At 33.8% G+C, this 27,011-nt stretch overlaps 4 protein-coding genes and 2 long non-coding RNA genes across 7 annotated transcripts; 2 read left to right on the top strand and 4 right to left on the bottom strand.

Moving 5' to 3' along the window:
* Nucleotides 1–1,423: 1,423 nt before the first annotated feature.
* LOC145725831 (uncharacterized) lies at nucleotides 1,424–1,930 on the bottom strand. The gene is made up of 2 exons (XR_014177406.1): nucleotides 1,697–1,930; nucleotides 1,424–1,642 (listed from the first exon to the last, which is right to left on the bottom strand). It is a non-coding gene; the product is annotated as an uncharacterized LOC145725831 (long non-coding RNA).
* A 3,024-nt stretch (nucleotides 1,931–4,954) lies between these two features.
* LOC145725829 (uncharacterized) lies at nucleotides 4,955–5,471 on the bottom strand. The gene is made up of 2 exons (XR_014177405.1): nucleotides 5,178–5,471; nucleotides 4,955–5,121 (listed from the first exon to the last, which is right to left on the bottom strand). It is a non-coding gene; the product is annotated as an uncharacterized LOC145725829 (long non-coding RNA).
* A 1,059-nt stretch (nucleotides 5,472–6,530) lies between these two features.
* LOC145725826 (uncharacterized) lies at nucleotides 6,531–9,524 on the top strand. 2 transcript variants are annotated; one of them, XM_081974725.1, is made up of 6 exons: nucleotides 6,531–7,996; nucleotides 8,059–8,182; nucleotides 8,238–8,419; nucleotides 8,477–8,697; nucleotides 8,850–8,972; nucleotides 9,026–9,524. In XM_081974725.1, the coding sequence occupies exons 1-6, from the start codon at nucleotides 7,828–7,830 to the stop codon at nucleotides 9,308–9,310; spliced, it is 1,104 nt and encodes a 367-aa protein (XP_081830851.1). In that variant the 5' UTR covers nucleotides 6,531–7,827; the 3' UTR covers nucleotides 9,311–9,524. The 2 variants fall into 2 exon arrangements, with proteins under 2 accessions (XP_081830851.1, XP_081830850.1); XM_081974724.1 differs by having other exon boundaries at nucleotides 6,532–7,996; nucleotides 8,235–8,419.
* Nucleotides 9,525–10,004: 480 nt separating this feature from the next.
* LOC145725828 (protein D2-like) lies at nucleotides 10,005–11,134 on the top strand. Its single transcript, XM_081974727.1, has 3 exons — nucleotides 10,005–10,367; nucleotides 10,425–10,648; nucleotides 10,736–11,134. The coding sequence occupies exons 1-3, from the start codon at nucleotides 10,284–10,286 to the stop codon at nucleotides 11,022–11,024; spliced, it is 597 nt and encodes a 198-aa protein (XP_081830853.1). The 5' UTR covers nucleotides 10,005–10,283; the 3' UTR covers nucleotides 11,025–11,134.
* Nucleotides 11,033–14,026, bottom strand: LOC145725827 (solute carrier family 35 member G1). The gene is made up of 2 exons (XM_081974726.1): nucleotides 13,760–14,026; nucleotides 11,033–13,673 (listed from the first exon to the last, which is right to left on the bottom strand). The coding sequence occupies exon 2, from the start codon at nucleotides 13,667–13,669 to the stop codon at nucleotides 12,632–12,634; it is 1,038 nt and encodes a 345-aa protein (XP_081830852.1). The 5' UTR covers nucleotides 13,670–13,673; nucleotides 13,760–14,026; the 3' UTR covers nucleotides 11,033–12,631.
* A 1,200-nt stretch (nucleotides 14,027–15,226) lies between these two features.
* Edem2 (ER degradation enhancer, mannosidase alpha-like 2) lies at nucleotides 15,227–26,393 on the bottom strand. The gene is made up of 16 exons (XM_081974965.1): nucleotides 25,936–26,393; nucleotides 25,574–25,720; nucleotides 23,664–23,816; nucleotides 23,452–23,605; nucleotides 22,355–22,489; nucleotides 22,042–22,304; nucleotides 21,823–21,988; nucleotides 21,602–21,773; nucleotides 21,358–21,540; nucleotides 20,301–20,430; nucleotides 20,031–20,151; nucleotides 19,780–19,975; nucleotides 19,583–19,722; nucleotides 19,079–19,342; nucleotides 18,870–19,023; nucleotides 15,227–16,340 (listed from the first exon to the last, which is right to left on the bottom strand). Exons 1-16 carry the CDS (start codon nucleotides 26,067–26,069, stop codon nucleotides 15,829–15,831), a joined length of 3,024 nt encoding a protein of 1,007 aa, XP_081831091.1. The 5' UTR covers nucleotides 26,070–26,393; the 3' UTR covers nucleotides 15,227–15,828.
* Nucleotides 26,394–27,011: the final 618 nt, after the last annotated feature.

Here is a 27,011-nt window from a genome sequence, read left to right as displayed (position 1 = left end):
GTTGTGTAAGGAGATTGTATGCAAATAATGCGTTTCGACTACTGTATTCGTTTCTAAAACCCCGAGAAACCCGTAAACTCTACGAGCAGAGAGAAACTCTGCTATATAATCATCGCCTATCTATTGCTGTCATGGAAGCTGTTGAGCCGCAGATAATTGTAAGCAAGGAATATGTGGAGGAACACGAACACTACTCTTGAAAAGCAGTTGGAGGATTTCTGCGAAAAGTTCAGAGGATATTGCTGGAATAAGCAGAGACTATCTCTTACTGTGCTGTCATTACAAACTAAATGAAGACGTCACAAATTTCAATTTTTTATTAATGTAAACGGAAAAAAGTGTGTTAAAGCAGTTAGTTATCTTTTATTTTGTTATCTATACTATGGCAACAGCGCAAGTTTTTCTCAACCGAAACGTCATCCTAGCTTTCTTTAATTTTCTGTACAAATACAGCAATTAAAGCTTCTCTGTAGCCTTGTAGATTAGCGTTTTTTTACATGTTCGTAATCTACTTATTCAGAGGATTTCACCTTTGAAAATACAAAAAGTCACAAACTTTAAACTATTTTTTATTTCTGGTTAAAAACAACCATAAAAAAATTAAAATATTTAACAATGTTTAACAACCTTGTACTTATATAATTACGGATAAGCCCACAGTGTACATTTACAGACCTTTATAGATGTAAACTGTTTTTTTTCCAGAACTGAACTAATTCTCAGAACAATACTTTCCAAATAAAAATTCTATGTACATTTACAAAAAAAATGTATGATAAACATTTTTCGCTAGATTTTTCGGAAAGCTGCGGTTATCTCAACGACTACTATCGCAAAACATTAATCCAATCAATAAACTGGTAAAAAAAAGAGTAAACAACTCTTGTTTGATATACTAAAAATAGGTTAAATGCATACGATAACACACGTGATCAAAAAAAGTTAGACATCATAAATAATATACTGTTTCAAACACTTTTCATAAAGGAAAAAATACTTTATGCACTGTAGGGATTAAAAGTGCACTTTTGATCCCACTTTATAGATTTAAAGTAATAAAGCCATAGCATCACTTACAGGGCACAATCAATTTTGAGTGAATCCACCATGCCAACAACAATCAATGATAACTATCAGTAATACGAGGTGTCAATCAGTGATCTACTGTTAGTTTTGTGAATTTTAATTCTTAGTTTCTCGCATTCTAAAGTGCATAAAATAGTATATAAACCTCGTGAGTAAAGTGTCTTTTAATCCTTTCGCCGCGGGATTAAAAGCGGCACTTTGGTCCCTAGGTTTATAATATACTATTACTTTGTATATAATGTCAGGTGGTAAATATCAGTATAATTCAATGACATTCAGTGTTTAAGAAGTATTAACTTTTGGGGGTCAACTACTCATACAAAAAAAAAAATTCAAATTTCAAATTACCACTTATTTATTAATAAGTACTGAAAATACAAAAAATAGGTTAAAAATGACTTAAAAAAGTTTTCAATTCCATTTGTTGTAAAACTAATCCACAATCTCAAAGAGAGTAAGAATCACACAGTCTCAATGATCTTTGATCTTCAAAATTAGATTTATAATTTTCCCGTTTTTAAATTTACATTTTCACCATCAAACACGCATTTGCAACCTAAAACAATCTCAATAATTAACAATCAAATATATCAGACCATTGAAAACTCACCTTTTGCATAAGGTGAACAGAAACCGCAACAACCATCAGGCAAACACTCTTTAACTGGTGCATCACGTTTCGGTCTTTTGTTGGCATCCTCAGCGTGGCAGTGGCAACCGGTTTCCTTATCAGCAGTGTTTGCAGGTACGGTGGTTTGTTTTTTTATTTGATCCGTCATTGATGGATTAAATTTTCTGCAATGTGTGGGAAAGTAGAAACCTTGCAGGTTTGTGACTGATCGACAAATTGCTCAATTCGATCTTTTTATGAAGGCTATCTAAATCTCCAAATCTGTTTAAATAACCCTGAATAAGTGTCAATAATGTAATAATAGCATTATAGAAGTTTACGGAAATGCAGGGTTTTCCAACGAGAAATTTAAGTAAGTTTTTTTTTTAGTACAAATAGAAATTTTCGCAGTTTGTGAGCAATGTTTCACTAATCTATATCTTGGAATATTTGGAAAATAACCCAGTTAGCTTAATCGTGACAGCATAATTGAAAAATAATTGTGAAATTTGCCATAATGATCATAGTCTTAAAGACCAAATAATGAAAGTATCTTATTGGTATTTGATAACTTACGAGAACTGACAAATCTGACTAACTACTACCCTTATAGTAAAAATTAATGTAACTCGACTATAAATATCATCAAATTTGATTTATAAAGGCATTTACAGCTTCCTAAGAAGCAATTTGTATTATATTTACAAACTCTCAACGATCTGCATTTTAAAAAAAATCAAGATATTAGGGAAGTAATCTGCAAGACGTTGTGTAATAAGTTCATATAAGTAATTTATAATACTGAGTAAACCAATTGTAGGATTTGTCATATAAGTATAAAAATGCATTCGAAATTTAATCTATTTTTAGTTAACGCTTTTATTATATGATTTAGCTAAGCTATTTATCAGTATAAAAATTTCAAAAAAACCATACGGAATTAACGGTTTGTGGGGTTTTCCAGTCGAACAATTCATTTTTCCGCCAAAACTAGTCGAACACCTTTTGAAATTATATATTTGGCAATTATCGACAAACATTCCTTCATTCAGCTATTCCTGCTAATGACATAGGTATACTTGGCCGATTTCAAAACGTTGTTCTGTTACTTCCAAAAGTAAAAAATTTGCTTAAGAACTACAATTTGCTGTTGTGACTGATGGCAGTCCAATAAAGATATGTAGCAGAACTTAAAGACTTCAAAATCAGCGTCATGAAGCAATAAAACTAAATTCTTACAAGTAGTAGTAAGTAAGAAAGTTAATATAAGCACTCCTGCTGTATTTTATAATTCTATGAATTATAGTGGTTGTGATGGTTAAATGTCCAAGAAAGACGTTAATTGGGTATTTTTTAAGAATGACAACAGTCAGAATTTGCTCCATGGAGTTATTAATCTGGAAAGATTTCTTGGAAACTAGCAAAGCCATTATAAACAACATGAATACACTTTTATACATTTATAAGTAGGATTCTAGCAGAAGCACTATGTGACAGTCTATTTAAGACCATTTAAGACAATGCTTTGTCTATCAGAAAGGTGATAATTGTCATAAGCTACGCCATGAAGCTATAAAACTGCAAATCATGCTTGGAAAATAGAAAAATCAATACAAGTACTCTTATTGTATTTTATAACTCTATGAATGAAAATTTAATGGTTGTGATGGTTATCTATCCAATAAAGACGTTAATTGGGTTCTTTCTGAGAACGACAACTATCAAAATTTGCTCCATATGGAGCTATTAAATTGGAAAACTAGCAAAGACATCCTCTTTAAATAATAGATTCGATATATTAGATAAATGTTGCTGTTTTAATGACTTAAATTAAATGATGCTTCTAAAATAAAACACTTGCATACAAATGCTTACTGATCAGGAAAATAAGAAGGAACTTAATGACTTATTACAAAGTTGAAAATAATTGAAAATATTAGCAATAAACCAATTAATATTTGATAAAATTAACTATTGTGATATTATGAAAGATTTTGGAAGAAAAAAGTTTCTTTAATTCCTTTTTATATTTATTTCATTAAGAAAAGGGAGTCAAAATGTTAAACCTTACATACCTTTGAGTATATGTTATCAAAAAGTAAGTGGTACCTAGCAACTTTTGGTTGAGTAGCTTATAATCGTTTCTGGACAATGGTTGATTGTGTGATTCCCGTTAATATTTGCGTTTGAGAACGAATATTTAGCAGCAATTGGGTTCTTTTCTTTTGGATACACTGTCTGCAGTTCAGCCTTCCTCAATGTTGTAATAACGACACACAGAGAGAAGAGTTTGGTCCAAGAAACAAATATTTTGACCCAATGGTAAAATACCCCCTCAACTGACTTTATATACCTCAATTGTATATGGTGTAATGTAAGTCTATATTCTGGCTAACAGCCAACCCTTTTACAGTACTTTTGAGTACAGAGCTCAAATTGAAGAACCAACAAGCTCTAAACTCGTAAAACATTTCTTGAAGTATCAAACCAAGAGAAGAGTAAAGTATTGGTAGCAATGAGCAAACCTGTCCAGGTTTCCTCTCAGGCTTAGGAAGATATGGAGACAAAAAAGAAAGAAATTCCTGCTGTGTTAATGTGACACAATCTCAAACATAAAAACCAACCTCTTTGGTAGCAGCCTCAATAATGGGGAGATTCCTTCTCTCAAGCGGAGATAATGGTTTTTATTAAGGCATTGATGATGGAGAAGAAGCTAGTGAAGAGATTAGCCTCATCCCAGAATCAGATCCTACACACTGTCACTCGGAGAACTATAATCCAGTAATAGCAACATATTGAAACATCGGCGTTATTTATTTTGTTAACCTTTTTCAGATAGTTGGTGTAATTAAAACAACTTTGTAAAATTTATAGTATGGCCAAAACTAGATATTTGCGCCTAATAATTTTAGTAAATAAATTAATACTTAAATTAATAAAATGGGATTAAGTTGAAGCACAAAATCATCTAATCTTAAAAAATCCCAATAAAGTTCCACAGGCAGTTGTAGGGAATTATATACAAAATAGTATACAAAATGAATGCTGGTTATCTTTATACTATTAAACTTGTGTTTGTTTTGCTTTGCTTGCAAATTAACGAATCAAACACCACATTCCACAAGATTAAGCCAAATTTAAAGATATTAAATGTGTGTTCTCACTTTGTCACATTCACCTGGCGACTAGGTACTAGGTACTAGATATTCTTAAATTTATAAATTTTTAAACAAAAACTGGGATATCAAAAAATTCCACATAAAATCCAATTCATCTTTATTTAATATAAAATAATATTTAAAACAACATAAAGTTTTCATATACTTAGTAGATATTTACATATTTTATTCCCACGTCACGACGTTATTCCAATTGGAATAACCAACGTTATTCCAGTGCTCAAAAATTGTGGCAGGTTTTGCAAACTGAAACCACAACAATGATTAAGCTTATTTTACAAATCGAAAGATTTAGAACTAACCTGCTGTATGTTCACAATTTGGAAGACAAGTTGGAATGCACGTTTCAATTGTTGGGACGTCTCCTACTGCTTCACGTTTCTCTCTAGTACGTGATTTTTCATCACTATTCGTACTCTCGTCTACTTCTGACATAAAATTGTTAGCTGGATCATTGACCAAACGTTCTGTTCGTTTGTGGTCATCTTCAGAATAACAATGGTGTCTCGTGTTAACAGACTTTAAACCGGTGGTAGTTTGTTTTTCCACTTGCGCCATTGAATAAAAGTTATTACAGTTGCAATGTGGAAAAATAACTGATCGACAAATTGATCAAATGTATCTTTACATGCCGGCTATCTAAATCTCTAAAGCTGATTAAATAATAGTAAAGGTGATGTAGCATAGAGTATCCGTGGGCATACAGGGTGTACCAGATGACAGAGAAGCCTTAGGATAAAATTTAGTGGAATTTTTATATTAATATATTATTTTTAAATATTTATACTCTGTTTATTAAAAAAGCTGGACTTGCTAAGAGAAAGATCTTTCAAATCAAACCTACTTAACGCATTTAAATTTTTGGGGCTGAAACTGATAACTCTCCCTTCTAGAAAGTGACTGTACCTATACTGTGTGTATCTGTATACGGTTAGTCGTGACACCCCGTATAATTTATACAGATATATAAAGTGTCCCATTTTTGTTATATCAGCATCAATTTGATAAAGCCTAGTACACGCGTTCAAGAAGAGAACCTGCACGTCATCCCCGACGAGCAATTTGGATTCCGGAAGACACTATCAACGGAAGTCCAAGTCCTGAGGATGACCGAGTACATCACGGAAGGGTTCAACAGGAAAGAAACGACAGGTGCCGTGCTGCTAGACGTCTCCAATGCCTTCGACAGGGTTTGGCACAGAGGACTTCTAATCAGGATGCTGAATGCCGGCTTTTCAGTCGGCCTGGTAAAACTAATTAGATCTTTTCTTTCAGCTCGTCGCTTCCGAGTCAAAATTGACAGCGTGTACTCGAGTTATAGGGAAATAGAAGAAGGAGTGCAGCAAGTTGCAGTACTGTCGCCATTTCTCTATAACATTTATGCTTCAGATCCACCTAGAACGCAGCGGACCAGCTTAGCGCTCTACGCGGATGACACTGAGATCATAGTCCGGAGCAGGAGCGGCCGACTTAAATATATCTAGATGGAAAAAAAAGAGACAACTATGAAAATATTGAGAATTCCAATTTTCCAAACACCCCACAAGTCACAGAAAAACAACTTCTTCTTCTTCTTCTTATTCATATTTAAGATCTCGCGATCTGTTAGTTTTGCAGGTTCCTCTGGATCAGTTCCTGGGAGGTGAACTGTCAGCTGTCCTTCCATCTCTTAGGTGGTCTTCCGGATGCTCTTTTCCTTATTGGTTTCCCTTCAAGTGCGATACGTGGCAGTCTTCGCTCTTCCATTCTTCTCACGTGAGTGTACAAATATCTTTTTCTTTGTCTCCCCCATCTTACGATGTCTTGCACCCCACATTGTTCCCTAATGCCAGTGTTCCTAATTCGGTCTATTCTTGTTTTTCTCATTACAGTCCTGAGCGTTTTCATTTCGGCTACTCGAAGCATTCTTTTCGTTTTCTTGGTTTTTTCTCTGGTTTCTATTCCGTATGTCATGATTGGAATGATACAAGTCTTATAGATCCTAACCTTGCTATCCTTTTTCATGTTCGTTCGCCCATATTATCTGCCTTAAGCAGCCCGACATGGCAGGCGCTTTGTTGATCTGGCTTCTTAGGTCCTTCACTGAGTCGTGATAACTCGACAGATCCATACCCAGATATTTGAATTGTGAGACTTGCTCGATGATTTTGTCCTGAACTACCAGCTTACATCTTACGGGATCTTTAGCAAAGGTTATGCTTTTCGTTTTTTCTATAGATATGGTCATGTTCATCGCTTGGCTGACCTGGCAGAATTTGTGTAGTTGTCTCTATAGATCGTCCTCCGTTTCCGCGAAAATAGCTGCATTATCGGCGTAGCATACCATGCTGATTGTTTTATTCTGTCCCATTCGGTATCCCATATTTAGTGATAATACTTCCTCTATAATTCTGTCCATTAAGAGATTGAACAGAAATGGGCTAAGGCTGTCAACTTGTCTGATGCCTCCTGGTGTCGGTATCTCTTCCGTATAAGTGTCTCCTGCCTTTACTTTAGTCATGTTGTTCATATTGAGGAATTTTTCCTAATTGGCCTTCCCATCTGTTCTAAAAAACACTTTTTTTTAGACGTATGCATCATATATGCAATATACTTTTTGTGTCAAAAAAAATCATTAGCTATTTATTACTAAAAAAAATCCAACGCCCTGTATAAGTCCTATCATTTCCACCCACCTGTAAATCAAAAAGGGTTAACTTTCCGTTATAGTAGATAATCGTTGGCATGGAGATTGCTCATCGACCTTCCATCCGTAAAATCTCTCGCTCTTTAAGATCCACGTGAATCCACTATTCTATCGCCTAAATTCACGTGTGCCAGTCCAGTTTTTAATCGATACTAACAGCTAAATTAATCTACGTGACGGTTTAATGGGCAATTTTTAGGCAAAATGCTATTGTTTGTGAAAGATTTGGTGCTATACTCGTAACGTGATTCTAACGTCCTAGCAATATGTCTAATGATGGTTCGCAGTCTTCCAACAGTTCGTCGAGTCAGGAGAACCTGATGGAATTGCTGGTTCCAAATTCGTGTGATTCGACGTTTATTAGAAGTGGTACTGTGGTTAGACGAGCGCCATTTAGAGAGGATCGGGTTACTTCAACAAGTAGTACGGAAGATGGTAAAGTTCCAAGAAAAATGCAATTATTTTAGTTTATAACAACCTTCGCAAAAAATTTGCAGATGACACTACACCAGCTGAAAGATATCACAAAGACTCCCAATACAGGCATAGCTTGACAGCTATATCGGAACGGCGGAACCTTAACCAAGATGCCCTGTGTAAAGAATTAGCAAAAATATCCAGGTACTTTTAAAAACGATTTTTTAAGGTTTCAACAAAACGTTCAATTCTTCAGCAGACCATCACAATCTCTGGATTACTCTACCTCAGACAGAAAAGACTCACTAATCGATCTGGCTAATCATCAGAATGCATTTGATGACAAATGTTCAGCTTCTTCTTTGAGCAGTTCCAGCTATCTTAGTTGGCTTGAGTCTGTTAACAGTGAATATTTTGAAACTGTCATATCAAATGAGCCAGGTGAGTCAACTCTCATTATACTAACACACAATATTACACACATTTTTTCTAATTCAGATCATGACGTGGACAATAAAGTGGGTGAATGGAACAACTTCTGGCTGAATTACAGCAACTCAAGACTGTGCCAACTATCAACTGAACAAACCTTCAGTTCTGACGGTATTTTCGACAAAACCGTTGACGACCAATCGGAGGAACGCAAAAGTTTGAGTAGCACTCAAAGAGATGTAACCGAGAAAAATTCCTTGGAATGTGTTATATTAACTGTGGATGAGGTATTACAGGTTACAATAATTGTAACTACAGAAAAAATCACACAAAATTAGGAAGTTTGTGTAAAAAACGTTGAGTTGGTAACAATTACCTCCAGACGTCATCCTAATTTTGTTTGTTCTTTATAGTCTGTATAAGTACAATTTTATGTTAGGTGCAAGAAACTATCAGATGTTCCCAAAGAATCACAGAAATTCTGCAAAATGCCATGAAGCGAAGTGAACCAGATGAAGGCTCAAACGAGTCGTACTACTCTCAACCAATTTCAGCCAACTTGGTTAAGTTTCCTAATAATAAACAAACTTAAATGTAACATTAAATGACTTTTAGACTCAAATGGCTGAAGATAAACCAACAACAACAACCTCTACCTCAATGTTAAACAGAGAAAGATCAATTTCCTGCGTGGACCATCAGACTATCCAACGTCACCAGAAGCAGATGCTCAAACCATCAAAACAATCGTCGAGCACCAGCTGTATTGACGTCATCTTGAACAGCAGCGTGGGCGATATGCTGAAGAAGGTGGTGATGAAACGTCGTCAAACTAGCGTTTCTGAATTGAATAGAAAAGCATCGTCAAGGAACAGTTTTTCTGAGTGGACTAATCGATAGTTAGTCATATTGTATACCGAAAATCAAACATTACAAAAATTTACTATCAATTTTTGACTGGAATAGTTCAATGGTAACAAAAATATGTCATCCTGATAACGTGATTTTAGTTTGTCTAAACTTGTGTGCTGTAATTATTGTACCGATTTACGTAAGTTTTGTAAGAAATGGAAAAAATGTAGCCCATTTTTATAACAATAAAGTCCTGTAGCTATTAAGTGTTTTCTTGACAATTGACAGACAACTATACAATATTACATTTTTCAGTAAATCGGTATTATCAGTCATTCTTTATATGGTAATTTATACTAAAAATTGGTTCAAGATGCCATTAGCCATTCCACAGTGGTTTAGCATTTCAATGCAAAGCCAGAAAACAGAAAGCTTTTATTGAATACCTATTATTTCTTGGGTTCTTCTAAGAGAAGTTTGTACTGATTTTTGCAAAACTCTGTATTGAAGATACATAAGATGATGAATGACTAGAAGATGTCTTAAAGCTTGTTTCCAGGGTGAGAGAATTTTGTTCACCCTGTATCTCTAAAACAAAGAGTTTGAAATAACCCCTTGAATTTACAATGCATGTGTACCGAAAAAGGAATATTCCCATTATATTTAAGTTTGAATACTCTCTATAGCTGTTCATTACCTTATTTACTGCTTATATCATTACGACAATCCTTTACTACAACGTATTATATGCAAATTATACTTAAATTAAAAATATTACACATAAAAAACCGATTATTACTATTCCAGTTGCTAAGCAGACTTTTTATTACTGCAATATCTGAATCAAAACTGTCAACACCTATGAAGAAAAAACTAGTATTTCGTTATTTGCTTAATCATGATTATATTGTTTTTGTTTCTACTTTTTAATAAAAACTGCGTTTTTTGCGGTTCTTCCGCATTATGGTGGCCTTTTCCAACATTGTATAAAGATCAGCACACCCACAACTAGACAATCATCATGTATATCCAAAGCTTGTTGTACGCGTGTGTTGTGCTAGCTTGTAAGGCACAATTTCTAGTGGCTTACAGTGAGGTTGCTTTGGTATGTTGTTGGTAACTCATTATAACCATTTTAAGCAAATAAAATGTATAATTTCAGAAACTACTCCTCGGAGGTGTAATTCCAGACGTGTTAGATGAAGCACCCAACGCTAAAATTACAGTTATTTATCCCAATGGTAAGGAGGTTAATTTTGGGGAGGAACTAACCCCCACTGAGGTTATACCTCAACCCCAAGTGCGATGGGAGACTCAACCGAATCAGTTGTATACGTTAAGTATGGTTGATCCTGATATTCCTACTAGGGCTAACCGTACTAATGAGTAAGTGATTAGACAAAGTGATGTTAAAATTAATTAGTTTTTGAATATCTATGAGGGATTTAGAGAATTAATTCTAACAATTTTTAGATCTATCAATCATTGGTTAGTGATCAACATTAGAGGAAACGACTTGAACACCGGTCAAACTTTAGTACCATACGGAGGAGCGCAACCAAGAAGGACTCACGGTTTTCACCGTTACGTTTTCTTCGTTTTCCGGCAATGTGGACTAATCACAGTAAATGAACCAAACCTCGCTAACAGAACAAACTTTTCCATCAGGGATTTTGCCAGGCAATACTGTTTAGGACCACCAATTGCGGGAAATTACTTTCACGCTCGATGGGACTCTTCAATTCCTGCAGACTTAAACTAATAAGTTACTTTCATAATTTTCAAAACTTTATTAAAATCAATCAAGTATAATTATTATTAATGGAGAAAATCAATCACTATGTCATAATTAAATATAAACTTTGGTTGCAATGACTAGATATGGTTAATACAGTGGTATAAACGGTGACTAACACAAAATTAGAATCACATCAATATCAAGAATACATGACACAACCTAATAAGTATAAAAAATTATTGTTAAATGTGAATTTTAATACTTTACAATACTTTTAGTTGCAGAAACATTACATACTTTTGCGACCAATGTAACACCCAACCATAACAAAAAGTAGAGAGAGTATATGGCAACAAGTGTTAATATAGTACGTACTGAAGGTTATAAAAATCAAGCCATACATACATAGTGAAATCTTTGGTTACTTGTATACCTAATATACATTTTTTAATTGTATATTACTTATGGTATTAAATGATACATAGTAAGGAACTTTACTTATACCTTTTTCACAATAAGTTAAAGAGATTTAATGGAGGTATGGTGTGCTTAGTGTGTATAAGAAGCTACAAATATGTACCTCTACTATAAAAATGTTGCTGAGATCAGTGGGATTCATTGTAATGGTATGTCTCGTTTAAGTTCTTTCTTTAGGTAATGTCTTCTTTAGGTTCTTTTTTGGTAACAATGTTGTTTTAGCAGTGAAACGTCACCAAACGTACTGCTACCCAAAGATTATGTATTTACCTAAAAAAGTAATAAAACGACATAGATGTTTTCATCTTAAGTGAGACAGACTACATAAACTGCTTAAAAAAGCAAGATAAACAAATATTTGGATCTTTGTTGAACAATTGTTTTTTTCAAATTGGATGAACGGATTTTACTGGTTTTTCAAAATTTGTATGTAATTTTCAAGATCTTCTTAATTGAATCGTCAATGTCTAGACATCATTATTATACAATTCAAGGCATTTAATATTTGTAAAATATTAAGCAATGGTAACTCAAATTTTTAAATGTATTTTTGTATTCACTGTCATTTAAAACACAATTTAAAAATATTTATTTATATATTTATATTCACTTTTAATTTCTAACAGAAATATTACTGAATTTATGATAAGAAAAATAAATATAAATCATTGACTAGCAATATTTTTTTTTTTTTTATTTTTATGTGAAATTGTATGATTGTAATATTATCTAGTGTTTAATTTAGCTTTGTCAGTAGGAACTTGATTATTTGGACAATAAAGCATAATTTGATTTGATTTGATAATTAGTGAGCTTGACACTCATGATCACACAAGGAGGATGATTTCTTATTGTGATTATATCTCAGTAACACTCTTATACTTAAAACAGTGAATGTTCAAAAACCTTGTTAAACTGCTGAAAAAAAATAAAATGATATTTTTAAAATTCAAAAGTCCTTAAAATCCATTCACCCAAGTAGAAAAACCAGCTGTAAACAAAGCATTAAATTTACAATCCCATTCTATTTAAGGCATGGTTTACTTAGGTATTTAATGAAAAAATGACTAGTTATTATATCAGTGTAAATGAAGGGTGATTTATACAACTATTAGGGAATATCTTATTATTAGTACAGGCACAAAAGTAACCAACTACTTGGTTAAAAACCTCAATCGAAGCCTTACAGAGGCATCATAGGGCAATGTCAACACCCACTTTCTCAAACCAGTCAAAATCACAGATGACATAACTAAAATAGTACCAATTATCGAGAACCTGTTTGGAACCTCATCAAAAAATAACACCTGCCAAATAAAAGCATACACAATATCCGTACTTCTGGCTATTGCAACAGGACCAGCCTGTTCAATTTGCAGTGCTATAGTAAGTAGAATTTGGCCAAGAAAACTGAACACTGCTAAGGCCACTATAAGGTACCTATCAACACCACAAACAGGCAAACACAGTGCTCCAATAAACCAGGAAACTATCAAACACTGAACTAAAGCAAAAGTACCAAAATTTGTCATTATTACTGAAAAGTGAACATCCTTTAAGGCTCTTAAGATTACAAAGGCATTGGCCCCAAAAAGAGTGGAGCTGAAGGCAGCCACTGCACCCCAAATTTCTGGAGCTTGTCCATTATCCCCAAGAGATTCTACAGTACTTCCAAATATAGCTGGGGGCCTAGTTATTAAAATTACACCTATCAGAGTGACAATCACAGAAACAACACTAAACCAACCACATGGTTCTTTCAAAAACAACCTGGCAAAAATTGTGGTAAATACTGGTACAGAAAATACTATAACAGAAGCATCACTTAAGGGCATATGCCTAAAGGCATAGAAGCTTAACATTAAAGCAGTGGTCCCAGTAAATGAGCGCAAAATTAACATTATACGCTTCTGTTTAGGAAAACAAGGTTTTTGGTTGTATATAAGTATTGGAAGTGTTGGTAATAGCACTCCAACAAACCTGTAAGCTGCCAGGGCCATTGGGTTAACATCTGACATCCACTTTACTATGGCTGAGCAGAGGGAGAAAAACAATGCACTTAGAGTAGCTAGAATAATGCCCAAATAAGGATATTTGCGACATTTAAGGTTGGGTTGCTGGAACTTGATGTCTTCATCCTCTTCGTCATCCACCAATTGTTGTAGCTCTAGGGTCTCTGACATGTTGCTCATCTGACTAAAAAATATTATTGTACTGTACTTTAGTTCTTGGTGATAAACGCTATGTTAGTTTATGTTTGACCTCTTAAATTCTGGACTTACACTGCAGTTGAAGAGAAGTTTTTAAAGTGCCAAATGTGGGCTTGAAGTCTGCCCTAAAAACTTTCAATTAGCTTCTTCATGTCTGACTGTCAGCCATTACTTCCTGCACTTTAAAGTAATAGGAGTTTGCTCAATGAAACATTTTTTCTCCTATTAATGGTTTGGTTAATAAAGTAAATTTGTTTAAAATTTAAATATTATAAAACGTTTGTTATTATCATTGACATTTAAAAGGATCTGGCAGTTCTGGCACTGGCGCTCTCATTGGTTGATGGTTTCGGTGTCATTTTTGTACAGCCGAGGTAATCTCAAGCCGGCAATGCTGCATTCTTGGCAGATTTAATCTGGCAACACCGTGTGGTATTCAAAACAACTATCCTTTTTCCTTCTTCAAATCCTCAATTCTCTCATTTTGCAATGTACCAGAAAAGAACAGACATATATGGAGTCAGGTATTTGTCAAAATACTGTCATGTCAAGTCAAAAAATGGCGTCAGTTTGTCGGTTAATTTTTCCTAAATTTAAAATTTTTGACTGGGCGCTTAAAAAAAAATTCACTATTTCCAGCTTTCCAGCATTCCAGCCAATTTTTCCCGTATTCCAGGTTATATCGAACAGTGAACAGCATTTTTCTAATGTATAAGTGTGAAGCAACATGCTACGCTGTTTTTCCGGGATATGGAATGACAAATCTATGTAAAAGTTACATGTAAGTATTTAACTTATTTTTGTTTTAAAAACTGCTATAAAGCTGTGTTTTTGCTGTTAATTGGGTACTTTATGGTCCAGGCTGCCTTTTGACCACTAATATTTTATAGGAAACACAGAATTTTGCACTAAAATTACAGTTGAAACCCCATATTAGGTAATAATAGGCTCTGTTTCATAAAGTAAGTAGATACAATATTCGATTTGGAAGCTTTACAACACCAATTTTAACTTTATATTAAATTAAAACACAACAGTAATAAATACAAGACAGACACTTTCTTTAGCATGACTTAGCATTTGTTTTGACGCTCTATGAAGCGAATTTGATGTCAGGATGATGTAATAGTAATTTAACAAAACTGTAGCCAATTTAATGTTAATCTCATTAAATTGGCACCAAATGACAATAAATTACGTCAGCATGACGTCAAATTCATTCTGCTCCCTCCATGAAGAGGAGAGAGAGATAACACAGGTAAGTGATGTCACCTCATTTACTTAGACACCCATAATTACACAAACAGCAATAACTTTAAACTATAATTCTAGTCTTTAATTGGTCAGTAGTTCCTCTGCAGTGTGTGCTAGACAAAAGTTTGGGGATAATTTGTGAAAGTGTTAATTATTAAGTACAAGATTTACAAGAAATATTAAAATAACAACCCCTCTGTACTCTGCAACTCAAGTCAAACATTTTTTTGCTCAAACACAGTAAAATCACAAGTTAACATATTTGGAGGCAAATGAAAAAACAACTAGTCTTAAGGCGATTTTTTATTTACATAAACAACAACTAATTATACATTATAAAAATATATCTTTTAAATTTTTTACATTTAATACATTTCTGTACACAATCATGAATCAACTCGGAACTGGAAAATGGTGGTTATAAAAAGTTCGCCAAGTAAATGGAGCTAAAAAAATCGTACCTACTTGTAAGTTATTAAATAACAGCAACAGTTACGTAACAAAATAAATTAATACAAATCAATTAAGTTCTTTAACAATCAACAAGTTTAATCTTAATTGGAAGGTGTGTATAAAATTATCTTGTGGTGGTGTTTTTTTTTTAGGAAACCCTGTATAAAGTTTTTCTTCAAACCTAATAAAAATTAAAACAGGAAGACTTATTTAAACTAGGTAATAAGTTACCGATTACAACTGGAGTTCAACAAAAAATGACTGTTAAATTAGGATAATTAAAATACTGTCTGTATTCACTTCCTGTCTGTAGTAATAATTTCCAAACTTACCACCATAAAACCGCCTAAAAAAACGCGTCCGAGCCTTGTAACTCTCTCCCGTTTAACTGACTGAGATTTAATTAGTTAAATCCTAAATCACAATTAAATACATCATAACTCTTCCCTTTTTTTGTTTTTACTCCGGTCCACCACGTTTTTCTCCCCGACAACCAAATCGTCCTGTTTCCCTCCATCTAAACCGGATAAGGCATCCAGAAAATTCCGGTTTTCAATGATCTGAAGCAGCTGATTTTTACTGTGCGTCAACAAAATGGAAGACAACGTTTCAAACTCCTTATCCACGACCACATCGGGATCGTTTTTTAATCCGCGAATTTCTTCAGCAATTTTTTCAATATTTGTAAGAATCGAGGTTTCTCCAGGTGGTAGAGGCGTAATCAAAGAGTCGTCCGTGTCTTTTGAGTAAAATTCTTTGGTTAGTTCACTTAGAAGCCATCTGGTTTGTTCTTGAGGGCTGTCTAAATACACAGTGTTGCCGTTCAGGGTTTTGTAGTAAATTCGCAACATCGTTAATGGAATGGTTAGTTGTTTCTCTTCTGACTGTTGTATGGTTTTGAGTAGTTGTTTAGTGACGTAAGACCATTGAGGCTTTGGACGCTTGTCTACAATGACGGTAATAATTTTTTAAAGTTGTAGTGTTTTTTTGTGTAAATAGATATCAAATAATTAATTGAAATTTAGAAGAAAATTACCAAAATAAAATTTTGGAAAACTTTAAACATCCAATTGTATACAGGGTTATTCACGTTATTCGATACGGAAAATGGTTACTAAAGTATTCACTTTCAACAAACTTTTGATTCTGGGATGGATATACTATTGGAGGTATCTTTTAAAAATATTTTCAAGATGTACCGGTTGTCCCAAATGCAGAAAAAGTATCAAAGTTATATTTTTTCAAATGGAATACCTAGTATTTTAGTGGATTTTCAGAATCTACGTTGAAAATAAAAGGTTTGGTACGTCTAAAGGTTTAATCACCGAACCTCTGTTTGATTTTTATTAATCAAAATTGGCTTGGGAACTGCCAAATGATCAAGTTTTAGGATCCTTGGGTGTGAAATTGTCTAGCTCATACATGTCTCAAAATTTTTCACCAATAAATGCAACCTTTAAACTTTCTGGTTAAAATCAAATTGAACACCACTTATTTTATGGTTAAAGTAGATGCAAAATTTAATTATCTATCGAAAATTATTGAGGTCTTCTATGGCTAGCTGTTCGCGTTTTCTTGGAAAGTCAACATTTCTCGAACAGATTCAAACTGTTTTAAATTACAGCTTAAATAGCGAATTAGCGAAATTTTTAGGAGTATATCCATTAAGATACTTAATAATGTTGCTGAAGGATTCAAAAACGGAGTAGGTATGTTTGTGTTTGTAGTCGCCGTTTTAAACATTTTTATGAATTATTTTTCTAACTTGTATAGCAGATTTACAAAGTATTAAGCCGCTATTTTATTCTAAGCTTTAGTTAGATTAGAACGATAGATATGTATGTATACCCAGATTATTATAACTTTAGTTGCACGTCATCACCGAAATTGAAGAATATGATTTTACTTTCAAATTTGAAATGTAATGTCAGAACCATGTTTGTTTACATTTTGAATTGCATTTACAGAAAGGTCTGAGTGGTTTTTACTGTTTTAATTACCCTTTGGGGTATTGGGAGTGAGGGAAGCTTAGATTAAGCGTGTTTAGGAGACCCTGAGTTGAGGGTTTTGAGAACTGATGTGTTTTACTATGCATTTGTGGATAAACTTTGAGTAATAATAGAGACACGTTTATTTGCGTAGATTTTCAGGTAGGGGCTTAACAATTCAATGTTTTTTACCGGTTGAATAAGCTTACTCATGCTAGTAAATGATAATACTTAGCTTTAGTACTGGAGACACATAAATCTAATAGAATAAAGTTGTTTGGAGCTAGTATTCGACGGTTTTGGCATAACAGACAGCTACGTGGCACATTGTTGGAATGTTGTTTGTCCACAAGTAAACCGTTTAACGATCACAGGAACGTAAAATAGGATCACACGTCACAACAAATTTCAAAAACGCTGATATTTACGTCAACACTTTTTGACACTTCGAGACCTATAACGATCGGGTGAGATAATCGGTGATCGGAATAGCTCGATAGCAAGAAAATCGAAAAACAGACGACAATATTGCGTACTATTGCCAACGCATTTTAAGGCGCGTAATTTAAATTTCCGTATCTATGCAATGTTATTGTCCAGTAAGTTAGGTTGGCAATAGAATCACCTTTGTTATGACGTGCAACTAAAGTTAATATCTTGAACGATATCAAAAATCAGTCAAAGTCAGCTCTAATTTAAGATATGTCGATTTTCCAAGAAAACGTTAACAATTAGCGGTATGAAACCTTAATAATTTTCGATAGGTAATTAAATTTTTCATATACTGTAACCATAAAATTGGTGGGGTTCCATTTAATTTTGACAAGTTTATACTACTTCAAAATTTTAGTTTTTGAGTACATTTTTTGAGACCCCTTATATGAGCTAGACAATTTATCACTTTTGGATCATGAAACTTATTCTGTTATCAGCGCCCAAACCAATTTTGGTCAATGAATCTCAGAAGAGGGTTGAATGTTTAAATGTTAATATTTGTTCTACATTTTTACAAATTAAGGAATATCTGAGAAACTGTAAAGTTTAGGCCTATCAAACATCAATGAAATTACCTTTTATTTTCAACGTAGATTCTGAAAATAAAGTAATATACTAGGTGTTCCATTTGAAAAAAACATGACTTTGATACTTTTTCTGCATTTGGGACAACTGGTACATCTTGAAAATATTTTTAAAAGATACCTTCAATAGGTCTATCCATCCCAGAATCAAAACTTTTTTGAAAGTGAATAGTGTAGTCACAATCTTGTGTCACAAACCCTGTCATTTAAATTAATTATATTAAAACAATAAAAATTAAAACTAAAGTAGCTTTGTGAGTGCTAAAAATAAAATAAATCTTGCTTTTGCAATTTTACAGATTCTGTTTTTATATTAAAAAAAAGTTATACTATATGAGTGGTATTTTTCATGGAATGTCATAAAATACACCTTCTGAATATATTTAAAACAAAAAATTTAGAGCTTACCTCCCGAAAAAAGAATGTCCTCAATCTTACTCTTCTCCAAAACAATTCTGACTTTGTCACTGCCCACATAACCCTTGAACACCCCCTCTTCTACAGTCTTTTCAAACCCAACCACCATTCCAGCGTGTTTATTCAAAAACTCCTGCACTGAAACCTAATCCAAACATTTCAAAAAAATTAACCGTAAAACCCCCAAACCAATCCCTTACCTTCAGTTTCTGAAACATGCTCTCCTCAGTTTCCAGATTGGTAACGGTGCTCGCTTCACGTATGGTTATTTCCATCAGAGGATTGATGTAAAGCGCCTTCAAAAGTTTTTGAGCGTCTTGGGAAAACATGAACACGGCCGGTATTTTAACGTCGTCGGTGCCGTCACCTGACATGGAGAACATGGGAGAGGTTGAAGCGCTACTGTCGGGGGCGTTGTCCACGACAATAGCCGCGATTGCTCCGAATTTTTGTGCTCTACGAACCTGAAATTAAACAATACAAACTAAATTTTGAAATGTTAGTTGTAAGAGCTCTGATATTCAAACAGATCAGTTCAAGTTTTTTAGATGTGTATTCTGTAATATCTTCTAAGTTAGCATTCAAAATAAATATTACAGTTATCCATACAAAAAAACATTGATGCAATTTAGTTTAATTTATTTAACACCTCAAAATTTGTAATGTAAGCTAAGAATATTACCCGACAAAAACGATTTCCTTACCTTATCAACAAACATGCAGTCGCCCCTTTCAATAATAGCAATAATTCCTTTAGCAAGGATAGGACGTTGCTGTTCATCCAAATCGCTGCATCCATTAAAAGGTGCAAACTTCACAGCCCTTGATTTAATAATCTTGTCGCCTGAAAAAAAAAATGTACACTCGAAATACATTAAAATCATAAACAGTCTGTATGTACCTTTAAGTACCTCCCCAAACTGTGCCGGACCAACTTGAACAGTAATAATTTCTGTTTTTCCCCCTGTCGTTTCATCTTTCAAAGGAAAAGAAACCGCCTGCGGTGTAGGATCAGGCTGTTGAGCCTGTATTTTAGATAGTTCCGCCATTTCTTGCATAAACATGAGTCCTTCTTCAGCATCTAGCGAAGATTTAGCCTGTGAAAGACACTTTTTATTTGCAATTTTTCCCCATTTAATGCAACAAACTCACTGAAGTTGGAGTGTGTAGTAACTGGACGCGACCATCTCGTAGGGCTATGATACTGATACCCATTTCTTTAAGGACTTTCAGATGGTTGATATTGGCTGCCGAAAATTCGCTAGCAGTCAGCCTTTGTAAATTTTAAAGAATTTAAGATATAAGTTAAAGTTGTTAGAAAGTATTAAAGCAGGCCGTAGTAGTAACGGTTCTTGTTAAAACTGTGTATTTTTCATTTCTGCAACTGTGTATTTTTCATTTCGGCAAGCTAATTGCACTTACCGTCTTTTATTGGTTCTTCGAGGACACATTCCGTCCACCATGTGTTTTAATGGCTTGCGTAAAGCATCAGGAAATAGTGAAAGCGTATTAGGGCACGACATTGCAAACTCTGACGTTTCCACTTCGGCATCTACGACACAAAAAATGACAAATTTTCAATACTGTTAAAGTGACCGAACTGTATTTGAAAACAAAAACTAATGCTGATTGGATCAAACTGACTCTTGTATCTCCAATCTGAATGGATAATCAACGTGGAAATAAACAAAACTATTTTTAAAAATGTTGCTTTTTCTGATATCACCAAAACACTCATTTGAAAAAGTACATTGTTTCATACAAAAATAAGTAAACCTTCTTTCATTTAACTTTGTGTCTCTGACTCTGAATTTGAGACATTTTGTAAGTTCAAATTACTTTTTATAAGTTGCAGAAGAAAACACTGATAATCATCTGCCTGCCATCCAAGAAATATGCCACTTTGTTAGTATGTCTTTTTCGAAAACACTCAGTAATACCTTTTGTAGACCAAAAATTGAAAAACCTCCAAAACAGGTCCCAAAATATCAACCAAACCCACTATATGACAGAAAAAAAACTATCTAAAATCATTCTTTTTTTTTTTCTTAAAATCATTCTTTTTCTTTCTTTTTTTTTTGAAAATTTTCTTCCGAATGCACTGAAATAAAGCGATTACTTAAACGTCATTTTGCCATCGAATTTAAAATCCGATGTTATATCCATTTTTCGGATATTTCTTTGGACACACAAGTCACTATGTAAGAAAAAATAATAAAATACTTATTGGTAAAATGACTGTAACTTAAAACTTTTATTTTTTTGCAAGTTTTTCTCCCACTTTGACTGTCTTTTTACACCCTGTATGTCATGGAGTGCACTTTCAAATTATGTAACAGACAATATTTAGTGTACCCCCGACGTAATGGTATCAAGACACATATTACATGTTAAAATGTTCAAAGTTTCTCTGTCAATTTTCAAATAGTGAGTAAGATTGTAATTTTAGTAGAACATTAAATAATAATTTGAAACTTACCCGATACGCTTCTCGATGAATTGACCCCATGCCCTGACAAAGTTAAAGGAAATGGATGTCCTTCAGTACTAAAAATGAACTCATCCAAGTTCACTGGAATGTCATCTTTGTCCGCAAACAGCAGATACAAATACTTCAAAGTCTCGGCCAGCACAAATGAATCCATTCTATCTTCCTTTTTACCTATACAACCACCAAACCGGCTCTAACCTACCACTTATAATTTGCAAGCAAGTTAACTTACCTGTCCGTACATCGTTAACAGCGGCATAACCGCAAGGCACTCTGGCATACTTCTGCAAACTCTTCAAAACATTTTTTCCCACATCTAAATAGTATGGGTCGCCCGTGGCGCTGTACAAAAAGTAGGTGGACTCCAAAAACTCTGGTCTTAAAGGGTGATTACCCCAATGAACCTACGAAACACCACTGTACATTAGTAACCCTGAACTGTTACGTCCTAACCTGAAAATCCGTAGTAAACGCTTCAGGAATGAAATTGTGCCTTTGCATCACTTGATAAAGCATTTCGTGAGTTTCAACAGCAGGCTTGATATCGCCTTTCAGTACTTGTAAACCCGGCCAAAAAGCCAACAAAGCATCCATATAATTCCTAGAAGTTGTGTGAGGTCTGCAAGGTTTTTAGTTAAGTAAAGTTCTGCAAAATTGATGTGACAATCAGACCTGTGCATGTGCACATCAAGCAACATCGGTCCCTGAGATATGTACTTCATTACAGCATTGTAATGCCGGTTAAATCTATGCAAGTACTTATCATCCCCTAAGAGGATGTAAGCTTTAAGGCAATACTCATAGTAGGAGTCAATGCCAGCACCAACTCCAGAGTCTCTTCTCACCCAATCACCTGAGTGAACATTCAGTACTGTACCCATCAAATCTGAGCTACGATGACGCATTTTCCATAGTTCATCCATGGCTTTGTGGGCCTAAAATTATTGATTAACAACAAGAACTTTTGTTTTTCATATTTAAATACTTTTTCTTCAAAGATTGGCTCTCCAGTGAGTCGAGATAGGGCGGCCATCTCTAAGATCATTGAGCCGGCGCAGGCAGTACAAGTTTCTCTTAAATGCTCTATTCGGTCGCTTTTAATGCCATAACGAAGATTAATCTAAAAATCACGAACCGGCTATAATTTTCATTCACGCCAATTCAGTAATTTGTATCCCCCTAAATTTATGTAGTAATTTTTGATACTAACGTAAAAATCAATAAGCGCGATTAAGAATTATTTAAAAAAAGGATATTAACTTGAGAACTTTGGCGCCCTGTAGGGGCAAAATTAAGCAACTTTGGATATAGGTAAGTTTGCTTAGATAGATTATTTTTGACCAAGAAATTTGTGATTAAGCGTTGTACAATCATTTTAGGGACACCCTGTCTATTAAGAACCATTATTGTGCTGTTAGATATTTAATTCATTTTAGTCCGTTGTTCATTAGCTTTCAAGTTGGTTTAAAAGTCGTGAGAGAAATAAAAAGATAGATTTTCATTTTTCAGACAGCATTTTGAAGACCCAACAATTTGGTTTACTTTCTAGCAGTGCCACACAGCTACGATCTTGAACGTTCTGTTTTTAACTATTTAAGAATTTTACTGTCTGATTACTATCTCTACAAGCGTCGATAAGCAGATTTGTCTTTAAATCCAGCACTTTATAAATTCCAAGATTTAATTCAATTTCTTTCTTTCTCTGAATATCCTTTCAAAACCAATAAAATTTTCAATTTAAAAATTCACAGCTGCTCCTTTAAAATACTCAATTGACAGATTTATTGAATTTTGTTGTTAGCAGGAGCTTTGTAGGAAAAAAAGGTATACAGAAGACAAAGAGTTTTAAAATTTTGTATGTACTAATAAAGCTTTTTTAAATATACAAGTTACTTTGTAGAAGTCATGTGTATTTAATGCTTTGTGTTAAACTTCCACCAAAAATTAAAATTATTTAATTATTTGAGAAAATTTGTTCAGCTTCAATTAACTTTAAACTCTAAATTTTCCTCTTGAATGAAATGAATGAAATTTCTATACATTAAAAACAATACAATGAAATTGTATTAAAAACTAACTTACCCTTGAATATGGAATGCCGGTTGTAGTGTTAAAAGCAGGCAGCAATCTATAACCTACATCTTTGGCCATATTAAGAAGCTCTCCTTGATACCACAACATAAAACCATCTCTTTGTTGTAGGAAATCGGCTAAGATATGAGCAGATAACAACCCCCTGTAGAACAACTTGAGTATCGCAGCTTTCTAAACTTAGTAGAGTTAATTAAACTCACCCTACTACTCTAATGTTCGTCTCAAACACTGAGACCACAACATCATTATCAAAGTTGACATCTTTGATAATCAGTTTTACCGCATGTTCAAACTCTTCCATGTCATTTAAAATCACTAAGGTGTCTAGAGTGTCAATTAGTGTGAGTGAAAAACTGAAAAAAATATTTTAGTGTAAATACTAAACAGTATGACAAATTGTTAGATGTTGATAGAGGCAATAAAACTGGTTAATAAGACCAATAAAAAGCAATTAATAGCTGAGGAAGAATTGCTTAATAGACATTTCTATATTTCTACTACTAATTTCTATATTTTACTGCCAGCAAAAGGATGAATTAGTCTTTAATCCAGTTTTTTGTATCAAGCAAATTTTGAAACATATTGCCCTAAATGTTATCCTTAAATTTAAAAAAAATTCTTGAAAGATGTAGGGCACTTGTAGAGGCTTTCAGCCAATTTTTGTAAGGCGTTTTTGGGGTGTTTTTAGGTCCTCAGCATTGACTACAGTTTTAAGAAAATTTTTGGAAAGGATTCAATATTATTGAGATGTCTGGCTTTTTCTAAATGATTCCAGAGGTATCTGACATTTTGAAAATATCTCCAGCAAGTTCTGGTTATTTGTGAAGGTATTCAGAAGTATTTAGAAGCCTCCAGCACTTTTGGAAGATTTAGGACACTATTATAAGCTTTTGGTAATTTCCAAAATGTTTCTCTATAGGCCTCTAGCTATTTTAAAAAATTCTTGAAAGGAGTAGGGCACTTGTAGAGGCTTTCAGCCAATGTTTTGAAGGCTTTTTTGGGGTGTTTACAAGTTCTCAGCATTGACTACAGTTTTCTAGCAGTTTAAAGAAATTGTTTGGAAAGGTTTCAATATTATTGAGATGTCTGGCACTTTCTACATCATTCCAGAGGCATCTGACATTTTGAAAATATCTCCAGCAACTTCTGGTAGTTTGTGAAGGTTTTCAGTAGTATTTAAAGGCCTCTAGCACTTTTGGAAGATTTAGGACACTATTATAAGCTTTTGGTAATTTCCAAAATGTATTTCTATAGGCCTCTAGCTATTTTAAAAAATTCTTCAAAGAAGTAGGGCACTTGTAGAACCTTTCAGTCATTTTTTGGAGTGTTTATAGGTCCTTCATTGACTCAGTCAGACAGTTTTCTGTCAGTTTAAGAGAAAATGGTAAGTTTAGCATACTTCTAGATGCTTCTGGCAATTTTTGGAAGATTTTAGTAGTGCCTAGAAGCCTCTGACATTTAAAAAAATACTTTAGAGGCCTCTAGCAGTTTTGGTTAGATTAGATTTTATGAGATGATTTAGGACTTTTATAAACTTCTGGCAATTTCTAAAATGTATCTAAAGGCCTCTGACCATTATAAAAAATTCTTGGAAAATGTAAGCCTTATAGAGAGAGGCTTTTAGCAAATTTTTGGGAAGCTTTATTTAGTGTTTAGAACTTCTTATTAGCATTGACATCTATTACCAGAACTTGCATAGTAGGCCATAACAAGACTCATTCATTAGTCATCATCATGGCTCTGGGAATCATAATGACAGTATACCAACTGAAAAAGTGCACAATTTTTCTTTCAACCCATAAATTTTAATTAACAGGGGTTGTACTAAAGTAAGTTATGTAGGTATGTATGAATACCTTTACTTTAAGACCAGAAAATTAGGTCAAAATATTAACAACAGTAAAAAAAAACAAAACAACAATAATGTTTTTAAAACAAAGGTCAAACTTTAGTGTGTTGGCCTACTTATTGACACTTTTAACAGTGTCAGTTTACAAAACCACCTATTTAAAATTCAAGTTGGTGAAAATTGTATTTTTTTTTCAGTAGTTAAAGTAGAACAAAATAATAATTAATTTGTGGAGTTAGACATGATCAATTAGATACTTACTTGCCTAGAGAATCATCTATGTCACCCCTATTAGGTGTCAAGCCCCTGTATCGTCCTTGACAACTCAGGGGCATTAGTTCATCAGCTGGGTATGCATTTTCCATATAAGCATTGTATGCATGATAAAACATATCCCTGGTTTCTTCTCTAATAAATATCAAACAAAATTGATAAATGCAACAATACATATGAGAAAAACAATTAGTAAAGTAAGCACCTAAGTGCCTATAAATTTCCAATTCCAGATAACAATTGCTGTGTGAAATATTGATATTGGTATCAATTATAACCATAAAAAAACATGTTTAATGCATATTTGTTGTTAACTATGACTTTTAAAATTGTATATAAATCGTACTTACTGCAAATATAATCGTTCTTCTTTGGACATAACTTTGACTTCCTCTGTATTGCATTCTGTAACTTTGGATTGTATGACAACAAGCAGAAAACCACTGACAATAATTCTCACAACACTGGCTTTAGATTTAAACATATTTAACAAAGTCACCCGGAGTGTTACCAGACCCCTCTTATTAACATTATTATTATATGGGGACTGAAAACTTTTCAAGATAAAATGTTTCCTTATCTGTAGCCTATTGGCAATAGTGTAGAGTGTATGGTAATAAAGGTGACGTCAGGGCGTCAAACAAATTTTCACACATCAAACGGGATTCACTGAGTCCTCATATGAAAAACTGAATTATTATGATACGTGTCTTTATGAGCTGAAACTGAAAAATAAATAAATTTTTGGAAAAAACAAAACTGGGTGAGAATTTTTTGATTTCCATATGTTTTTGACATAGACAGGTGGTGATAGGTGATTACGGGAGGACGTTGACGTATATGGATAAGTGACAAGTGACAAGTATGTTCTCTTCTTCTTTAGAATGTGGTGGCTTGAACATCAAATTAATACCTTTTAGTTATATACGGCCAATGTCCTATGTAAACCGTTCTTTAAAAAGGTGGCCTCTAGTAGGCTGTGAATTTGGAGAGTGATTTGAGTTATCGATACTGCGCATGCGCATTATCACCGCCTACTATACTAGAAAGCCTAGAAGGTGCTTGTCAAAAATTCCAATATGGCGGGAATAGTGGTTTGTATTATGGAAATTGAGTTTTTTGAGGATTAGATGAATTTTTACGTTTTAAAATCAAGACTTGAGGTTATTTGCGTAAGTTATTTTTGTTTGCTGCCGTTCATACATTTTTCAAGCCACATTGCAACAGCAATTCAGGAAAAAGCCCAACCGTGTCAGTTTTTTACTTTACAAAAAACCGGATCTATCTCAACAGTGATTGAACACTTTGAAGTGGGATGATTTTACTCCAACACTATACTCAATGGTAGGTATAAGTGCTTTCTACAATGAGTAAAAAGAACAAGTATCAGGAGGTAACAATAATACAAATTATAACCCGTTTGTGC

The sequence above is a fragment of the Ips typographus genome, linkage group LG3 (genome assembly GCF_016097725.1).
Source record: "Ips typographus isolate SLU linkage group LG3, UJ_Ityp_2.0, whole genome shotgun sequence".
Classification (NCBI taxonomy): Eukaryota; Metazoa; Arthropoda; class Insecta; order Coleoptera; family Curculionidae; genus Ips; species Ips typographus.
This window is presented reverse-complemented; position numbering and strand designations above follow the sequence as displayed.